At 39.2% G+C, this 17,708-nt stretch overlaps 2 protein-coding genes across 4 annotated transcripts in view; both read right to left on the bottom strand.

Annotated features, from left to right (window-relative positions):
• Positions 1-36: 36 nt before the first annotated feature.
• On the bottom strand, positions 37-3,557 carry LOC128890169 (glucose dehydrogenase [FAD, quinone]-like). Its single transcript, XM_054148433.1, has 3 exons — positions 3,446-3,557; positions 2,973-3,345; positions 37-1,651 (listed from the first exon to the last, which is right to left on the bottom strand). The coding sequence occupies exons 2-3, from the start codon at positions 3,315-3,317 to the stop codon at positions 134-136; spliced, it is 1,863 nt and encodes a 620-aa protein (XP_054004408.1). The 5' UTR covers positions 3,318-3,345; positions 3,446-3,557; the 3' UTR covers positions 37-133.
• A 5,071-nt stretch (positions 3,558-8,628) lies between these two features.
• LOC128890174 (proton-coupled amino acid transporter-like protein pathetic) overlaps positions 8,629-17,708 on the bottom strand; it is a 61,971-nt gene continuing 52,891 nt past the window's right edge. For all 3 annotated transcript variants that reach the window (XM_054148440.1, XM_054148438.1, XM_054148439.1), the window contains exon 5: positions 8,629-16,908. In XM_054148440.1, the coding sequence (XP_054004415.1) occupies positions 16,315-16,908 (594 nt within the window). In that variant the 3' untranslated portion in view covers positions 8,629-16,314. The remainder of the gene's footprint in view (positions 16,909-17,708) is intronic.

The following is a 17,708-nucleotide window of genomic DNA, read 5'->3' as shown; positions in this document are numbered from 1 at the left end:
AAAAAATCATAATTGTACATAGTTTTGTAACAATAATTATACGTTAAATGAATTTATAAAGAGTTTTTAACAATAATTATTGATTAAATGAATTCATGAAGATAATAACATCTACATTAATCTAAGCTAACTTTTACAACTCTTCGTGAACTTTTATGGACCAGTCCATCTTTATCATATCCGCTCCCTTTTCCGCGATCATCATAGTCGCCGCATTAGTGTTTCCACTGACGATACTCGGCATAATCGAGGCATCGATCACCCTCAGCCCTTGGATACCATGGACTCTCAATCTGGGATCCACGACTGCCTTTTCATCATCTACAAGACCCATCCTAGCCGTTCCAACGGCATGGAACAACGAAGTGCAGAGATGCCTAGCATTACACTCCCAATATTCCTTGGAATCCTGCTTAGTCTCTCGACAGTCAGGTATATCAACGTGATCCAATTTCATTCCATGCTTCTTAAACGTCTCCGTGTTCACTAGAGACTTGAGCGTATCGACAGACTTGAACAACGTTTCCATGTCTTCCTCTTCAGCAAAGTAATTCGTGTAAATCTTCACGGATTCAGCTGGATTGGTGCTGCGCAATTCGACTCTACCTCGACTCTTCGGTTTCAGTAAAACCGTCATGGGAATGATCAAGTCGTTTTCCATGATCTGCTTTTGTAACTCCTGTTCAGAGTCAATATTGAACGCTGCCATGAAAGCGTGTCCTCGCAATGCGTTCCACCGTGAAATTATGAGGAAATGAAACTGAATGTTTGGGTACCTAGACGTGGGATCGTTGACATCGACGAAACCTAGGAGATCTACTGGGAGAATTGTAAGCATGCCGCTATTATGTAGCAAATAGTTATAGATGTTGTCTAGCACATGCATCGGAAGTGGAGGAGTGGATGACTCGTTCAAGTAACTTATGCGAAGTCCTAACCATGTCAGGTGGTCCTGAAGGTTCTTACCAACAGGTAGATCAACTACTGTGGGGATTCCCATCTCTTCTAGGTGTTTCTTGGGACCGATGCCCGAAAGCATCATCAGCTGAGGACTGGCGATACTACCTGCTGAGAGGATCACTTCTTTTGACGCTTTTATGTCTATCGATTGACCGTTCTTCAAAGTGACTCTGACGCCAGTTGCTTTTTTATCGTTCAACAGGATTTTGTCCACTCTGCTGGATTTCAACACGTATAGGTTCTTTCTGTCTTTGACAGGGGACAAGAAAGCCTTCGCTACGTTCATACGTTGCTCATTGTCGATCGTACCTAGGATTTTCCCGAAACCGGTGAAACGATCACTGTTTAAACTCTCGAACCCTAACTCGCGTGCACCGTCTAAGATGATGTTCTGTACATCTGTCACATTGCTACTATAATCTCTGATTTTCATTGGTCCATTGGTTCCACAAAATTTCCCTAATTTTGCTTGCAGTTCTGGTGAACAGTTCAGGGATTTCCTGAAGTAAGGTAATACTTCTTCGTAGCTCCATCCCGAGTTACCCAGGTTCGCCCATTCGTTGTAGTCTCGGTCGTTTCCGAACACGTGAATCATGGCGTTGATAACCGAACTGCCCCCGAGTGCTTTGCCCTTCGACCATCTGCATCGTTTGTTTTTCATGCCCTGGCAGGAACCCTCTTGTGGTTCAACCTTGTGGAAGGAATTGTTTATATCGTGAGACGGTGATAATGGAATCTTTTGTGTTAGATATCTTTCATCTTCGATGTGACGATTCTCTATTCTTTTAAAAAGTCTAAAATATGTAGTATAAATGGAAAACTGAGAATGTCTCAGATGTTAGTTAAAATTCTACAATCACAGTTCTTTCAGCAATCGGTAATACGAGGGTCGTTCAGAAAGTAAGTTTAACGATGTTAGCGCTGGTCTTGGTGAGAAGGTAGAACTACAAAATTTTAGGAACATGTTCTCTCATTTATTTTGATCATAGTCCGAGAGAGCCTGCGACATAAAATTTCGGCCAATTTCATTACAAATATCCTTTTGCTATTTGACTGTTTTCTACTAAAGAATAAAAATAATCCAACGCTGGCAAAGCACAAACGGTGCATCGCTCCCTTAGAAAGTCGGAAACATGTAAGAAATAACAGTATCTTTGACTGGAATTATTATTACTGAAATTTTTAGAATGTATCGTTGACATACCAAATTGCATAAAAAAGTTCGTCTGGCAGATTGTAAGCGGTGCTAAATGGGTGCTAATGATTTTAGTCAAACTACTTCGTTTTTCCAACATGGTTTTCCGACTGCCAGATCCATTTAGCACTGCTTACAATCTGCCGGACCAACTTTCAATTTGGTATGTCAACAATACACACTAAAAATGTCAGTAGTAATGATTTTGGCCAAAAATCAAATTATTATAAAACGCCATAGTGATGCGTTGCACCATTGAATTCATGCCAGACCAAGCATTTCTGAACCTGAGTCACCCATTTCTGTCGCGGGCTCTCGGACTATCAGTTTCTTGTGTCGTAGACTCTGGTCGGTCGATTATCGCGTGTTTTGTAACATTTTATAATGGCGATTCCGTTAAAATTTGCGTCCAAGTGTGAACCGCGTAGTATAATACGTTTTTTTACCGGTAAAAACTTCACAGCCACAGAAATTTATCGAGAATTATGTTCTGTTTACGACGATAAATGCGTGAGCCTGCAGATGGTTACGCGTTGGCGAACAGCGTTCCTAAATGGCCGCGAAGAGTTGCACGATGAAGAGCGCGAAGAACGACCAGCGGACGCAAAGTGGACGAAAGTCATTACGCTTTGGGAATTCAAAAGCTTGTTATTCGTTATACGGAATGTATTGAAAGATGTGGCGATTACGTAGAAAAATAAAAAATTTTCAGAAAATTTTAAAAGTGACCTTGTTTTTGTGTTTTGACCACTCTTTCACAGCGTGATTAGATCGTTAAACTTACTTTTTTTGTACCCTCATACCATCGTATGAGTACCTCATAAGCGTAATCCTCTTTTCCACCAAACATGAGTATCATAAGACCAGGAATGTCGCTTTCAGGGCTAGGATCCTCCCCAGCCTCGATCAATAAAACGTTCCAATCTTCTACTTCGGTCAGCCTTTTGGCTAGAACGCTACCAGCCGTTCCAGCTCCAACTATTACAAAGTCGAATTCCCTTCTGGAAGATAAAATTTCCTCGGTACGATCTGCCGGATAAATCCCTCCGCCGCCCCCCAAGGCGCATTGCGATGCCAAAATTGCTTGGATCAGATGAGCGAAAATAGTAGGTGGCGTCGACGATAGTGCAGCATTGCAACCTGCTGCTATGCACGTTTCCATTGTTCTCTACGTCGAAGTTAACACGAACCTGAAAAGAAGGAACTCTGTGTTAAAACGACATAATTTTTATTTATACTTTTCATAACAATTAAAGAATTTATAGCAAGAGACTTGATACCATACTTTACCTAATATTTTAATATTTTTTCAATTATTTACATTAGCCAAACACGATGTAATACGCACGAGTACGCGCAATGTAACGTTTTCTTCCGATTGCACCGCAAAACTAAAGATTTCAACGTTTAATGGATCAGATTCAAGTGTCGCTCTATATGTCCTCTATGCAAATGATTTTTTTATACTGTAAACCAGAAGGTTAGACCACAAATGAGATATGGGATGCACGTTAGTTGAATTTTATATAATTTGACCTGAAGCGTAGAAAAAGTGCGATGCTAATAAATGCTTGTGTTGTAATAGGTTTATTGGAAAGTTCTGTTCGTTACTATTCATTAATATGTTTTTTAATTCTGTCGTTAATATTCATTGATAATGCTATACAAATTGGAATCGCGCTGGCAAGATGTCATAAATTAGTGATCAAAATTATATTATCCAATCAATGTTTATTCAAGGTATGAACAATTTATTATTTTGTTTTATTCTAAAAACGGACAGTACTTTCCAATATACGTAATATATTGAATCGTAGATTCGAGTGATTTAAACTAACCGCTCGACGAACGCTGAATAGCATTCAAGTTCGACTGCGCCACGTCAACTTCTGGTTTCTCCTTAGTCTCTTTTTAACCGACTTCAAAAAACGTGGAGGTTACTCGGCATGAATATGTATATATATTGAGTCATATCTATATATATATATATATACGAAACCAGAAGTTGATATATATATATATATATAGATATGACATGTCAATTTGGAATTCATGTTTTTATTCTTACACGTATGAATAAAACTTCGAATCTTTAACGTATTTTGCATCTCATAAAATGCGGACAAATCTAAACATCGAGCAATTGATATTGTAAACAAGAGATAATCTTTATTTTGACACTGGACAGAGTTCACGAGCTCGACCCAACTTATTATAGTCGGAAGGTACGTCTCACAATGAATGCAAATTTTTTGACGCAAGCACATGATTTTTCGAAAGACCATTGAAAGACAAACTGACATCTCTTCTAGATATCACGACGACAATCTTGCGTTTGTGACAAACAAACGAGACTTGAGAACTTCCTCAGTCTCTAAAACTCGATTAATTAACATTTTATTTATTATCTATTAACTGTGCTGCTGGTTGTTTAGTTTATTGTCTCAATTTGAGAAAACAAATAGGACTTTTGACGTACCTTGTAATAGTATGCAAAAAAACTAGTTAGGCAATATTAATAAATACTAATACAGAAAGTTCTCTTTTAAAATATAGACTGTACCCAAATAAACAGTTAGATAATGGGTTAAGATTAAGAAGGATGTCTTGCGCGATCATGAAAGTTAATAGAAAGTAATTTTCGATTACGCGAGGAGCGCGCGATCAGAGCATAGGCGTAAGCGAGGAGGCTCGAACCAGCGAACAAGCGGGCCGGTAAAACAGCACGCGTTAATACCAGTGTGAGGTTGTAGCACATGAAACGTCTGATTTATAATGAAAACTTTAAGCAAATATAACTTTTTCTTTATATCAAACGTTACTGATCAAGATAGGAGATATCGAAATCTGTACATTTAATGAAGAAATTACACGTTTCTTACCTTCAAATACGTAATCGTTAAAAAATTTCAATGAGAATTTATCATAATAAATTTGAATCTAACTTTAACATGAGAATCGTTAAAGTGTACAACTTACAACTATAAGAAAATGGGTGAAAATATGTAAATGTTTGAAAATTAAAATGAAGGAGACTCTAAACTTTGCATTAATGCGTCAAAGATCTGAAGGATAGAAATATTTTTCGAGAAAGTGGATAAAAAAATGTGCCAATACAAAATGAGGCATCTCATGTGTTACAACGTAAAAATACCAGTAATAAAAATGCCTGAAATTAACCCTTAAATGTCCTAAATTTCAAATTTGATACCGAACTTTTAAATCGAATTGTACACTTGCAATTGGTTTGTTTTTAATATTTGACTGTATGTATGTTACCATTGCATAATGTTCTTTTGAATAAAAGTTGAACAAATAAACGTCAGCTGTCAAAATTGTTCAAATCATAAATACATTGACATTTTTTAAAATTTAATTTGGAAAATCAGGCTTCTAAGGGTTAACATGTGAAGGCAGAATTAAAATTAGACTCACCCATTGACTTGTAAGTTGACCTGTTTTCGTGAAGAAGGGCTGCGGCGAGTGGGTCATCGCACCGATCCTGGCCTAGTACCTGCTACGCGGCTCAGCTGATGGGACGGCCGGTCACTGAACTCACTGCACTTTACACAGGGGTTTCCACGGTCACTATCAGTTTGCACCGAGTCCTTTGCACCCAATATTTGGTGGCTCCGAAAGGGGCCGATTTGTATTATTGGAGAAACAATACGCCACCCTTTTTTCATAATCCTCTGGGAGTAAATTCTGCACCCGCACATATTTGCATGGGTGCAGAGAATTCTCCCGAAGAATTCGGTACACCGACGACCGGCTGACGCTGAAATACAACATAAATAGTTAGTATGAATAGAATACATAATTCCGACAATAAACACGAAAGCGGTAAAAAGTTAAAGTTACCCCGAGTTGCGGCTTACGTCGCGCATACTTTGGGTGGGATCCTCAGCAATCCGATCCAGGACGTCTTCCTTCAAATTCGCGAAACGTAGGCGAGGGCGTCCCGAATCGGCAGACTTCGGTTGGAGGATCCCATCCGAATAAAGCCGCGTTGCCAATAGCCGAATGCTCTTGGCAGTCGGCGGCCGCGATCGCGGATATCGTTGGCGATAATACCGCGCTGCCTCCTCCGAATTGCGCCCGCGCTCCACATACACGCAAAATATTTCAAACCATTCTTGATTTGAGCGCACCATTTTTTCCCAGTTGACACTGCGGCGGTCACTTCGAAACTGAATTCTGGAGAAAAACAGTTTTATTTCCAGAAAACACTCCCACCCTTGTTCATTACCTGGCCCCCATCCCTTAGGAACGTTTCTTTCTTAACGAAATGCAACGTCGCGTTGTCTGAACACATGTTTCGCCGAACAGTCAATCGTAAGACAAACCCATTGCCGGTCGACTTGGGGGTAGCGGCCGTCGATGTTTGATACCTCGTTTTTACAACCACTTCTCCAAAGCACGGTAACTCCGCGACCTTGTCATAAATTTTGCGATAGCCATGTAGCGGCCGACTAACTGCTTTCGACAACCCCTACACGTGATGCACCGTTCTTTCCTATCAATCGGGAAGGTATTCCAAGTTTCGGCGGAAAGTAAATGATTTTAATGTTTCTTAAAATCCACAAAATCACAAACTTCAGGCATATGGAGAATTGAAACTCGAAACCGTTTGAGATAATACATGCCTTCAAATATTGCAATGTTTGCATATTTTCGAGAATTATTTTGATATTTGCAAAATAAGCATTTATTAATCATTTGGAGTATTATCTCGGTGGCTGCTGGGCACAATCGACGATTAAAATCAACCAGGCCAGGATCGGTGCGATGACCCACTCGCCGCAGCCCTTCTTCACGAAAACAGGTCAACTTACAAGTCAATGGGTGAGTCTAATTTTAATTCTGCCTTCACATGTTAACCCTTAGAAGCCTGATTTCCAAATTAAATTTTAAAAAATGTCAATGTATTTATGATTTGAACAATTTTGACAGTTGACGTTTATTTTTTCAACTTTTGTTCAACAGAACATTATGCAATGGTAACATACATACAGCCAAATATTAAAAACAAACCAATTGCAAGTGTACAATTCGATTTAAAAGTTCGGTATCAAATTTGAAACTTAGGGCATTTAAGGGTTAATTTCAGGCATTTTTATTACTGGTATTTTTACGTTGTAACACATGAGATGCCTCATTTTGTATTGGCACATTTTTTTATCCACTTTCTCGAAAAATATTTCTATCCTTCAGATCTTTGACGCATTAATGCAAAGTTTAGAGTCTCCTTCATTTTAATTTTCAAACATTTACATATTTTCACCCATTTTCTTATAGTTGTAAGTTGTACACTTTAACGATTCTCATGTTAAAGTTAGATTCAAATTTATTATGATAATGAATATTATGAAATTTTTTAACGATTACGTATTTGAAGGTAAGAAACGTGTAATTTCTTCATTAAATGTACAGATTTCGATATCTCCTATCTTGATCAGTAACGTTTAATATAAAGAAAAAGTTATATTTGCTTAAAGTTTTCATTATAAATCAGACGTTTCATGTGCTACAACCTCACACTGGTATTAACGCGTGCTGTTTTACCGGCCCGTTTATTCGCTGGCTCGAGCCTCCTCGCTTACGCCTATGCTCTGAGCGCGCGCTCCTCGGACGCTGTGATTGGTCCGTGGTTTTTCGTTAATAATTCAAAAACGAAGCAACATCCATTTTTGCAAACGAAATTGTCATTCAAAATCGTTTCAGCTACATCCCATTTCCGGTTCTTACACTAATTCTGGGACATCCGATATAGAAATTGCATGGTAAAGTGGGGCTCATGTTCCAGCGAGAAGGAATTTTTGTTAACTTTGTTGTTTAACGAGATATGATGGTCAAGTTTCGTTTTTCAAATGGAACTATATATTTTTTTGTATACCATGCGATAGTACTTTTCATGACAAATTCATTAAGCTTGAATGTATTTACTTGATTTTTATTAGTTTTCAAGCTATAACGCTTCAAAGTTTGCTAATTTTCAATGAAAAATTTCGGCGGTCCCATTGATGCAGTTAGCACCATGCGGTGAAATCGATACGGAGGGTCTCGCTTGGGTTTCTAGGCCCAGAATATTGGGATTCTTTCCATTTTTCTCCGTATCGATTTCAAGAACCGCATGGTGCTAACTGCATCAATGCAAAATCTCGTTAAATAACAAAGTTAACAAAAATTCCTTCTCGCTGGAACATGAGCCCCACTTTACCATGCGATTTTCATATTTGAAATTTTCCATTCAGCCGATAGTTTTGAAGTTAGAGCGCTGTATCACTAAGGCTGGGACACCCTGTATATGATAAGTGAATTTTCTCATTCTTGTTCCACCTTTCAACAATCCCTCACAAGGATTCATTCGAGACAGCTACCAGCTAACAGTTTCTCACCAATCTCCACAACGTACCAGCGTGCTTCTAGTCTTGCAGGAAGGATAATCTAGGTAAAAAAGATAACAGCGTTGGTCTTTTGCAAATCGATTCATCGTGTATTAAATATCGTAACATTGTTTGGTACAATGACTGACAAATTGACAGCGCGTGCACGGTACACGCGTGCACGTGAAACGACGTCCCCTTTTTCGTGGCGAACTATTGCCACATATAGACGCGCGTGTGCGATTGTTTATGGAAGTCCGAAGTACAAAAGCGGCGAAACAGCATGTATATTTCGTCTCTCGGCGACGCGTTTCCATAAATCACGACTTTCTCCTAAAAAGATACAAGTCTTTCCTTCCTTTTTTTTTTTTTTTTTTTAAGATCTTGTTCGAAAAATATAAGTCATCGTACAATATGGTAGAGACTATCGTCTTGGGCTGTCCGTGTGTCTGTGTATACGTGTACGTACGTGAAAAAACCTTGATGGATAAAGAATGGACGAGTATAGAAGAATGGTGGGTGAAACATGGATGAAGCTTGGCAAAAATTCAACAGTTTTACCGCGGTTCAACGAGGAAACAGGCTTTTGTTTCCGTTCCTCGTTCGAACGCGCGTTCTGCAACGGCAATGACGAAAATGGTGATTGAATACCGTGGCTTCGGTTATTGTCTTCGAAACGTGATCGTGCGTCGTTCTGCGTGTTCGCATACAAGATACATTTGAAATCGGAACGACGCGCGCAAGTGTCTGTTCATCTTAATCCTACGATTCCCGTGTGACGAAAGAACCAAGGCACTGAACACCGTTTTCTCGATAGAAGTGGGCAAATTTCTTATTTAAATAAAGTAAAGATGTTCAAAGATAAGAAATTGTGTGATTTATTCTTTTTAGGATCATTTCATTCTTCTTGTGTTTTTATTCCTTCAATTTGAGGCGTCGTTTGTCGAATGAAAATTGAAATTCGAAATTTTTAAGCGAAGTTATACTTTGAATGGATCGAAACTTGATAATTAGACTGCGGATGTTTGTGCAAATTCATATTTCTGGAGATATACTGGGTCGATGTATGAGTAAATTTCGGTATTTTACTTGCAATTTATTTCCAGTTATATTATCAAGTGACAAATCTTGATTAATAATATAATTATCATCGTTGAATATTATTTGTTCCCATTTAAAAATTTCTACATACCTGAAGTATGATTATTATCATTATTTACCTGCAACGAGAAATATTTATGAATTAACCCAATAGATAGAAAAATGATATTTAAATGAAAGTATCCTTTATCTTATCTTTTAATTTTTGAATTTAAGCACATCCTTGTGCATTTCCCAATATTTCCAGTTGTCATGAATGCACAAACGTGGGCAGTCTAGTCATTAGTCGTATGTATCGTTAGTAAAATTTTGCCAACCTCTGCTTTCGAAACGAGAACGAATTGTACCTACGAATAGTAACTTGAAAATAGTCGGAACGAATGGTCGGCACTCTCTGATGTGTCGATACACCGGAATGATAGAAATTGTTCGGAGAATAACGAAGATCGAATATACGTCGCTCGAACACAAATCGAATCAGAGATGTTTTATCTTCGTTAAAGTTTCGCGTGCTACTCGCCTACGAGAAGCATTTACCCGATCTAAGAAAGAAAAGTGTTATACGAGTCTTATTTATTTTTGTACTATTCCGTGACTTTTGAACTCTAGTTTAACTCCGATAGCGAACACCTATTACGTATAATGATTGAATTCCATTTGTCCCTGTTTCTTTCTCTGACGATGAACGACAACTGTCAGTTATGTATCGTTGGCCTCCGAGAAGCATGCCTGAGGGTAGACTCGGTTCAAATGAGTAAATACTAGGAGTGTGCGGGATTCCCGAAAATATTCGAGATTCTCGAGTTTATGCGGGATCCCGAGTTGATTCGAGATTCCCGAGAATACACGAGATCCCGCAAAAATCCGGGATTCCCGACAATGTACGGGATATAAAATAATATCTGGGATTTCCGAAAGTGTTGTTATTCTTGAAAATCTCAGCAATCCGAATGTACGGGATTTCAAAATTCCCGAGAATCCCGAACATTTACGGGACCTTGAAATTCTCGGGAATCCCGGATGTATTCGAGATTTTGAAATTCTCGGGATTCCATCCCGATCCCGGGAGGAATTCTCGTCCCGACCGGGATCCTGCACACCCCTAGTAAATACTCGTGCCGACACGTTATCGCAGAGATTAGGGTTGTGCAAGTATCCCAAATATAAAAATATTGGGGTTGTCCGACGATTTTAGTCAGAATTGGAATAAGTTCGCATAAATCACTCTCAAAAATTGAGTTTTCTAATTCTGATCGAAATTGTCAAACTACCTATACATTCCTATTTCTAGTACACTCCAAACAGCGATCATTCGAACCGAGTCTACCAATTGGAACTACCAATGATACATGGCCCCGCGAAATGTTCGTCCAACGAAGCGATTCGATTGTAGAAAAATAAGAAATTTTCATTTGATGAGGTCCGTTTTGGCCTCGATGTCATCCTACATAGTCGCCCCCGTCTACGTCAAATCCGTCGGACTCGACCTTCTCGGTGTCAGGTTAAAGATGCAATTAAGCGATCTAATCTCGCGCGCTGACGCAAACAACACTGACTGTGTCATTCGCTGAATCTCCTTACAGACTAGCAAGCGCGTTATCACGATATCGTCACACCTACGTGCCATTCTGCCTCTTACCCTTAATTAGTAACCACTTTTGTACGTTTCTTTTTTTTTGCGTTTTTGTGCAACAAGGCACTAGGAACAGATCGACAGTTTCCATCGAAGCTACGTCGATCGATTACGTCGATGGAGACTTGCGTTTACAATTTTTCCAATGGTTTGCTGTAGAATCGAATCGATCGTTAACGCATGGACCACCAAGCTCATTTGAATGTTCAGTTTCAATATTTTAAACAAGTTACAAGAGGTCTTTCCATGTTAGTATATATTAGATTCATTCCTTATGTTCGTGTCACAGAGTGTGTTTAAATATATAAAAAAAAAAAAATCTTGAGAAACTTTATAGCGACGATATAATGATTTTTCATAACACAAAGCCGTGACTGATTAATTCGAATAGCAAAATAATAAGTGACATAAACCCTTGAAATGGCCTAATGTTAATACAGACTGACATCACTTTGCGCATATTGTAACTAGACTAACAACAATTAACAGATAATGGACAATGAACACTGGAATTAAAAAATCTATTAAAAATGTTTAAAAATGGCATCATATAGTGGTGCAACTGAGGGTGTAACTTTGAATTCGAAGCTCACAAGTTGTAACAGATACGGTATTGGTTAAATTCTGTTTATTATTTTTAACAATGCGAGTTTCCTTTGTCAATATACGTCATCTAATAAATAATAAACATAGAGAAATCCTATAATTGTCTTAGCAAAAATATTCTACGCGAAAATTTGGTTTAATCTAATGAATGTTGGTTTTAAATAATAGATGATAGCTATGAGTAATCTATTAAACAATAGACGATGAATGAAATCAAACATGTCCCGATTTATACGTGACGTTTATTCTATCGAATGATTGCTCGGATAAGTTCTTGTCCGTCCAATATAATACCATTTTATAATTCAAATTATTATTCAAATGGTACCGAATAAAAAAGGGTATTCGTCTTTTATTCGTCATTTGAGATGTTCCAATTATATATAAAAATTTTATGAAATTTGAAATAGTCGCTAACGAATGATCGATATGGCGGTCGATGCGTTAACGTGTACTGCGAAACTAGTTTTCAACGCCTAATTGTAAATATTCTCGACGATCATCACCGACAATCCGATTCTCAAGTTTAAAAGGCCACAACTCGGTGAAGATCCACGCTCGATTTAGGTTCTTATCGAATTAGTTCTTTGCACTCGAGAGACGATCTCACCGTAGCACGTCTCACTAGCTCCTAAGATCGTTTATGTCGCTGCAGAAGCGCCTAATGAGCTAAGACGTAGACTCGTCACCTCTCGAGCCCAAAGGGTTAGATCTCCCTTCGGCGATCGACGTACACGCGTGATCGGCCGACGAAACCTCTTATCTTACAAATCGTTCTCTCGTCGTGGCAAATTTGAACGAACGCACGTTAAAGCAAATAACAAAAAAAAAAAAAAAAAAGAATAAAATAAAAACGCGAACGGTCCCCAGCTCGTAGGTAAAAATGACGCTTAAGTATAATTTACATATCTATACCCGTACGTAAGCTACTAGAAAAAGTAAAACCGTCCCGCAGTTGTTTGTGAGAGTGTTAGAAATAGGGCTGGGACTATTCGAATAATTCAACACTTTGCTGACCGCAGTTCTCGTTAACTACGCACGATAATATGACTTGGAGACCAACAATTTATGTGGGTATTAATAACGTGGCATTTTTAAATAATACTTGTATCTCTGTGAAACTATTCGAGATTTTCTTAAAATTTTGCATTACCTGATGATGGTTCTAAAAATATTTGGTAGCATTTCATTGATTATAGTTACGTGAAAATAAAAAGACTAACTCGCGTGCAATTAGATCAATGTCGCTAGAAGTTATTGTTCCTATTAAAAGAACGTACAAATGTTGTTTTCTTAAATGCAATTAGGCTCTATAAGCAGTACAAGTGATCTCAAATATGTACATCTTTTGAAAAATGAACTCTCATCTAGCGCCTGTCGCTATTATCTTTGATTTTAGATCGCATGCAGTCACTAATAAATACTTGTTTGCGGGACGCGAAAAGGGAGATCCCTCTCGATCGGTTGGCAAGTGTCAATATTCGAATATCGTGTAGGTATTCGAATCCTACGAATAAACTACGAATAGCGTTTGAATACTTTAACATTCGAACACAGAGTTCAACATACGAACAGTTTATTTCAACAGTTCAACCTTCGAATAGTCCTACATTCGAATAGTATTCGAATAGGCAAGTACTCGAATAGTATTCGAATCGTATTCGTCGAATATTGGAATACAGAAAAATTCGACAAGAGGTCACAGCCCTGTTCAAAAGTCAATGTAAAAAAAAAGCTTCGTCGTTCGTGCGTACTGGTCGACGCAACGCGAATAAATAATAAAATGAGAGGGGAGGAAAAGAGCGCGCCTCTATCCACGTCCTTAATACTCGTCTCTGAACATTTCGCACTTGATCCCGTGGATCCGGGTGCTCCGAGCCACGTTGTGCCATTGACTTTGCTCGGTTAATCGCTCGAACGAATAACGACGCGCGATGAGAATCATTAATGCCGTGCATGATTTGTCGAAAATGTTCACTTTCACCAAATATAAGTCGAGTTTTAATTCAATTTTATAAGAAATATTTATGCAAGACTTTTTTTCTGTATGAGCATATCGAGGATTTAAAATTTAGATGAAATTTAATGAAAGTAGAATCGGTGGTAGGGTGATTTGAAATTGTTTCACCTAGACATCCGAGGTGTTTCAGGAAAATACAAGAAAATTTGATTTCTCTAGTTCGGATCATATAAATTAAAATTTGAAAGTAATATTCTGATTTATCGAAGACTGCGCTCAAAGTATGGTTCAGAATATCTCGGAATGCTTCAGAATGAATAGTGCAGAATGTTTGAACACTGAAACTTGAAACAGAATGTCGATCTCGTTGTTTACTAGTGTCTAAAGTTATCCAATGACGGATCGATGAGACGTCGAACTTTGATTTGTCCACGACTCGTCGTCCCCGCTTCCGGATCTATTTACTCCGTTAAGTGTAAACGACCCTACGAAGCATCTGGTGGAAGTAGAACAAACGACATTAACGATTCTTATTGCGCGCTTGGCGTACGGCGTTGTACGGCGCGACGTCAGCAGCGACGACTCTGACGTAGATCGGCGAAGATCGATGATACATCTCTAACGCATACGTCAAGCCCGTATTCTATGCGATACATATTTCGGTTATACGAGTTGCAGGGGAAAACGAAGCGACGGCGTCGGTTCTACGTCGCTGCGTACGCTTTTTGCGAAAGGAGTTCGGGTATGCTCGGACTTTGAGCCAGAGAGGAGCAAAATTTTATTCGAATGACAGATAACTAACAGAGTTCTTCAGCAATTTAATTCGATTAGACAAGTTTCAGATGGTCGATTTTTTATTCGTTCATTGTAAAATGTTTAATTTTATGAATCAAATCTTTATTCAACGAGTAAAAGATAAAACGGTTGTTCATTCTTTATTTCTTTTTGTTATCTGTATGAGAATTTTGCTCGTCTCCATTCTCAACGAATTACGTTACGTCAGTTTCATAAATGTCCACGGTTAACTGATGCAAACGTTAGGAGAAACGGATATCTACTATTACAGTGTATCTACTAGGTGTACGTATATCTAGTGCTACAGATAAGAATAAGTGGACTGTCAGACGTCGACGTTCACACTCAAGGCTGAATTAAGACATGGGCTTGAACAGGTTCAGGGGTGTCTAGAGGACCTATAACATTACAAGCATGAGACAGTTTTCTTCTTCTGCGACTTCATTTTGTAATACTGATTTATTTGTATTTAACAACAATTGCGTAAAGCAACTGTTCAAATTTGAATCGCTATTAGCCTCGTAAAATGAAGTTTAATTATTCTTCAACTATTTCCTGTTTTGAAAACGATAATGGTGGGTCTCGCAGTACCTGTAGCCCAGGGTCTACAAAATGTTAATTCAGCGCTGGTTGCGATAATCTACGACGAGCGTTCGTTATCAAAGAACCGTCCGGATACGCGAACTCCTTTCCGCGCGTGACACGCGTTACAACTAACTCTGGCTACGATTTAACCCTCTATTGCACGGATTTTATTGCATCCTTCGAAAAGAAATTACTTCTTACTTATACGTCCATCTTGCTCGGTATGATAAGTGACGGAACCTGCAGAGGTGTAGCGATACCACCAAACGTTAAAAAATCGTGCAAGTTTACTGTTTAAAATGAAAGATAAATATTTGTGTAACAAGAAAACAGAAAACACTGATGACTGCATGCTGAAAAGGATGATTCAAAGTTTCATTAAAAAATATTACTCGTTTAAAAACATATAGGAACTTCTTCTAACGTAACCTGGAAACGGCTCTGAACCTGGAGGACTGAAGAACAAATCACTGTATCAATATAATTAGTCCCCTATTACATTAATTGTCACCAAAAATTGTGGCAAAGGCATCGTTAATAATTGACCGACTGGACACACACGAGTCAAGTTGATGGACTCAATAGCTCTAGCACTAAATTAATCTAAGGTGCCTAAGCCATAACCAAGGGTGGATTCTCAACTACACCTACTATAAATTCCCATAAAAATTATGCGTGAATCCTCGTGGGAATTCCTTTCATTCGGTTCCCCAACGGGATCGTGCAACGGAGGGTCAAAATAAAAAAGAACAAACGAAAGGATAGAATGTAAAAACTCAAGGTGGGCCATATGAGAGGGATTAGGGCCCATCTACGTGTGACGTCTTCGTCGTCGGTACGGTCGTCGTACTACCGATGTGGAAAGAGAAGCAGCGAGACGAAGCTAGAAGTTCGGAGCTCGCGTGGCCGCGTAACTCGTCCTGGTTGCTCCAGCGGCGGCGTCGGCGGCATGTCCCGCCGTCCTAGTCGTCGTCGTCCTGGTCGTCCGACGAGGTCCCTCGCGGGGAGCGCGGGTGGTGTCGAACACGCCGGCATCTGTGGTACGCGCTGAGCGATTATTCCGTCGCACCGCAGCTCCTTCGAACCCGGCGCTTCATTTGTGCTCCTCGAGGATCTCCTGGATGCTCACGTAGGTGCCGGTCAAGAAGCCCAGAACGCCAAACGCGATGATCGCCAGGTTCTTCCACAGTCTCCAGTAATAAGCGCCCAGGCCGTTCTCTTGCTCCCAGACGGTCACCAGCTCGATCACGGATGGGAACATGAGTCCCAAAGTGGACAGACAAACGGCGCCCACCAGAGATATAAACGGACCTAGATTTGGTATAGCAATCGCCATGCCAACTGTGAACACTACCAGGATGATACGGATCGTGTACTCGGCGATCATCTTCCGCGAACCGAAGTATTGTTTGGCGTTCTTCCAGATGATCTCCATTGGCACGTAGAACTGCAGACCGTAGGTCAGGAAAATCGCTACGGCAATCATCAGCTTCGCCGCCTGAGCGAGGATCTCGTCTTGTTGTGGGTTCAACGTGATCGATGCTTTCGTGTCCTCGCCGTACCGCCAGTAGCCGAAGAAACCGACCGTGCTGTACAACAGCACCACGAAGAACATGCCGGTGTTCAGGACACCGGGACAACCGATGAAATGCGTCGGGGTCTTCATATTGTTCTCCAGGGGCATTACCTGGAAGCATATGAAATGGGATGGTTAGATAATGTTACTCGATGGTGATTTCTAGTGTCGAACTTTGAATGATTCCTTCAAGAATAACAAATATTCATAGCTCTCTTTTGAAAATTAGTTAAAACTGTCCCCAGTGCAGTACCCTAATTGTCTGACTATATAATTTATAGAATTTCAAATGGCGTCAATTTAAGGTAAAACCTGGGAGTGAGCGACAATTAGTTTTTCACCTCTTTAATGCACTTCAAGTCAGTTAAAACTGATAACGTCGTCGATGCGCATTAGCATAATTACTTATTTATTCGTCTTGTAAATAAAACATTTTTAAATGCCGTTAATTAAGATTACAATCTCATCATTTTTAAACTATAGTGTCAAAAAGATAACGTTAATATAGTAAAATTTTTAAATTAAATTCGTCATTGTTTTTCTGTTCTAGACATCAAATAAAATAATGTACACGAGTCGCAAAATAAACCTTCAGGTTATTTAAACCGCAAATTGGAATTTTTATGTTTCGCTGTCGCCACTGTTATATTACATTAGTCAGCCATAAATTCAGGAAAAAGATAGCCAAGTGCTTAATTTGTCTCGTTTCTTTATGCAGATGGTGATGTAATAGTTTATGGTATTAGATTTTTGCTACACAGTTATCACGGCTAGAGTGACAGCCGATACTCGAGAGTTATTGGCGCGGCGCGTTGTTCGTTTTTATCGATTTAGAGATAACCACGGACTTGATAAATTTCCGTGATTCGCGAAAAGTGTAATTACATCCTTCGACTCTGTGTGTCGAGTAA

The sequence above is a fragment of the Hylaeus anthracinus genome, unplaced genomic scaffold (genome assembly GCF_026225885.1).
Source record: "Hylaeus anthracinus isolate JK02 unplaced genomic scaffold, UHH_iyHylAnth1.0_haploid 12000, whole genome shotgun sequence".
Classification (NCBI taxonomy): Eukaryota; Metazoa; Arthropoda; class Insecta; order Hymenoptera; family Colletidae; genus Hylaeus; species Hylaeus anthracinus.
Note: the sequence above shows the minus strand (reverse complement) of the source record. Positions and strands in the feature narration are given on the sequence as shown.

Excerpts from the sequence above, each read along its gene's own strand:
- LOC128890169 (XM_054148433.1), bottom strand. The coding sequence starts at position 3,317 with ATGGAAACGTGCATAGCAGCAGGTTGCAATGCTGCACTATCGTCGACG. Across the intron at positions 1,652-2,972 it reads AAGAGGATTACGCTTATGAG|GTTGAACCACAAGAGGGTTC; the intron begins GTACTCATACGA and ends TCCTTCCACAAG.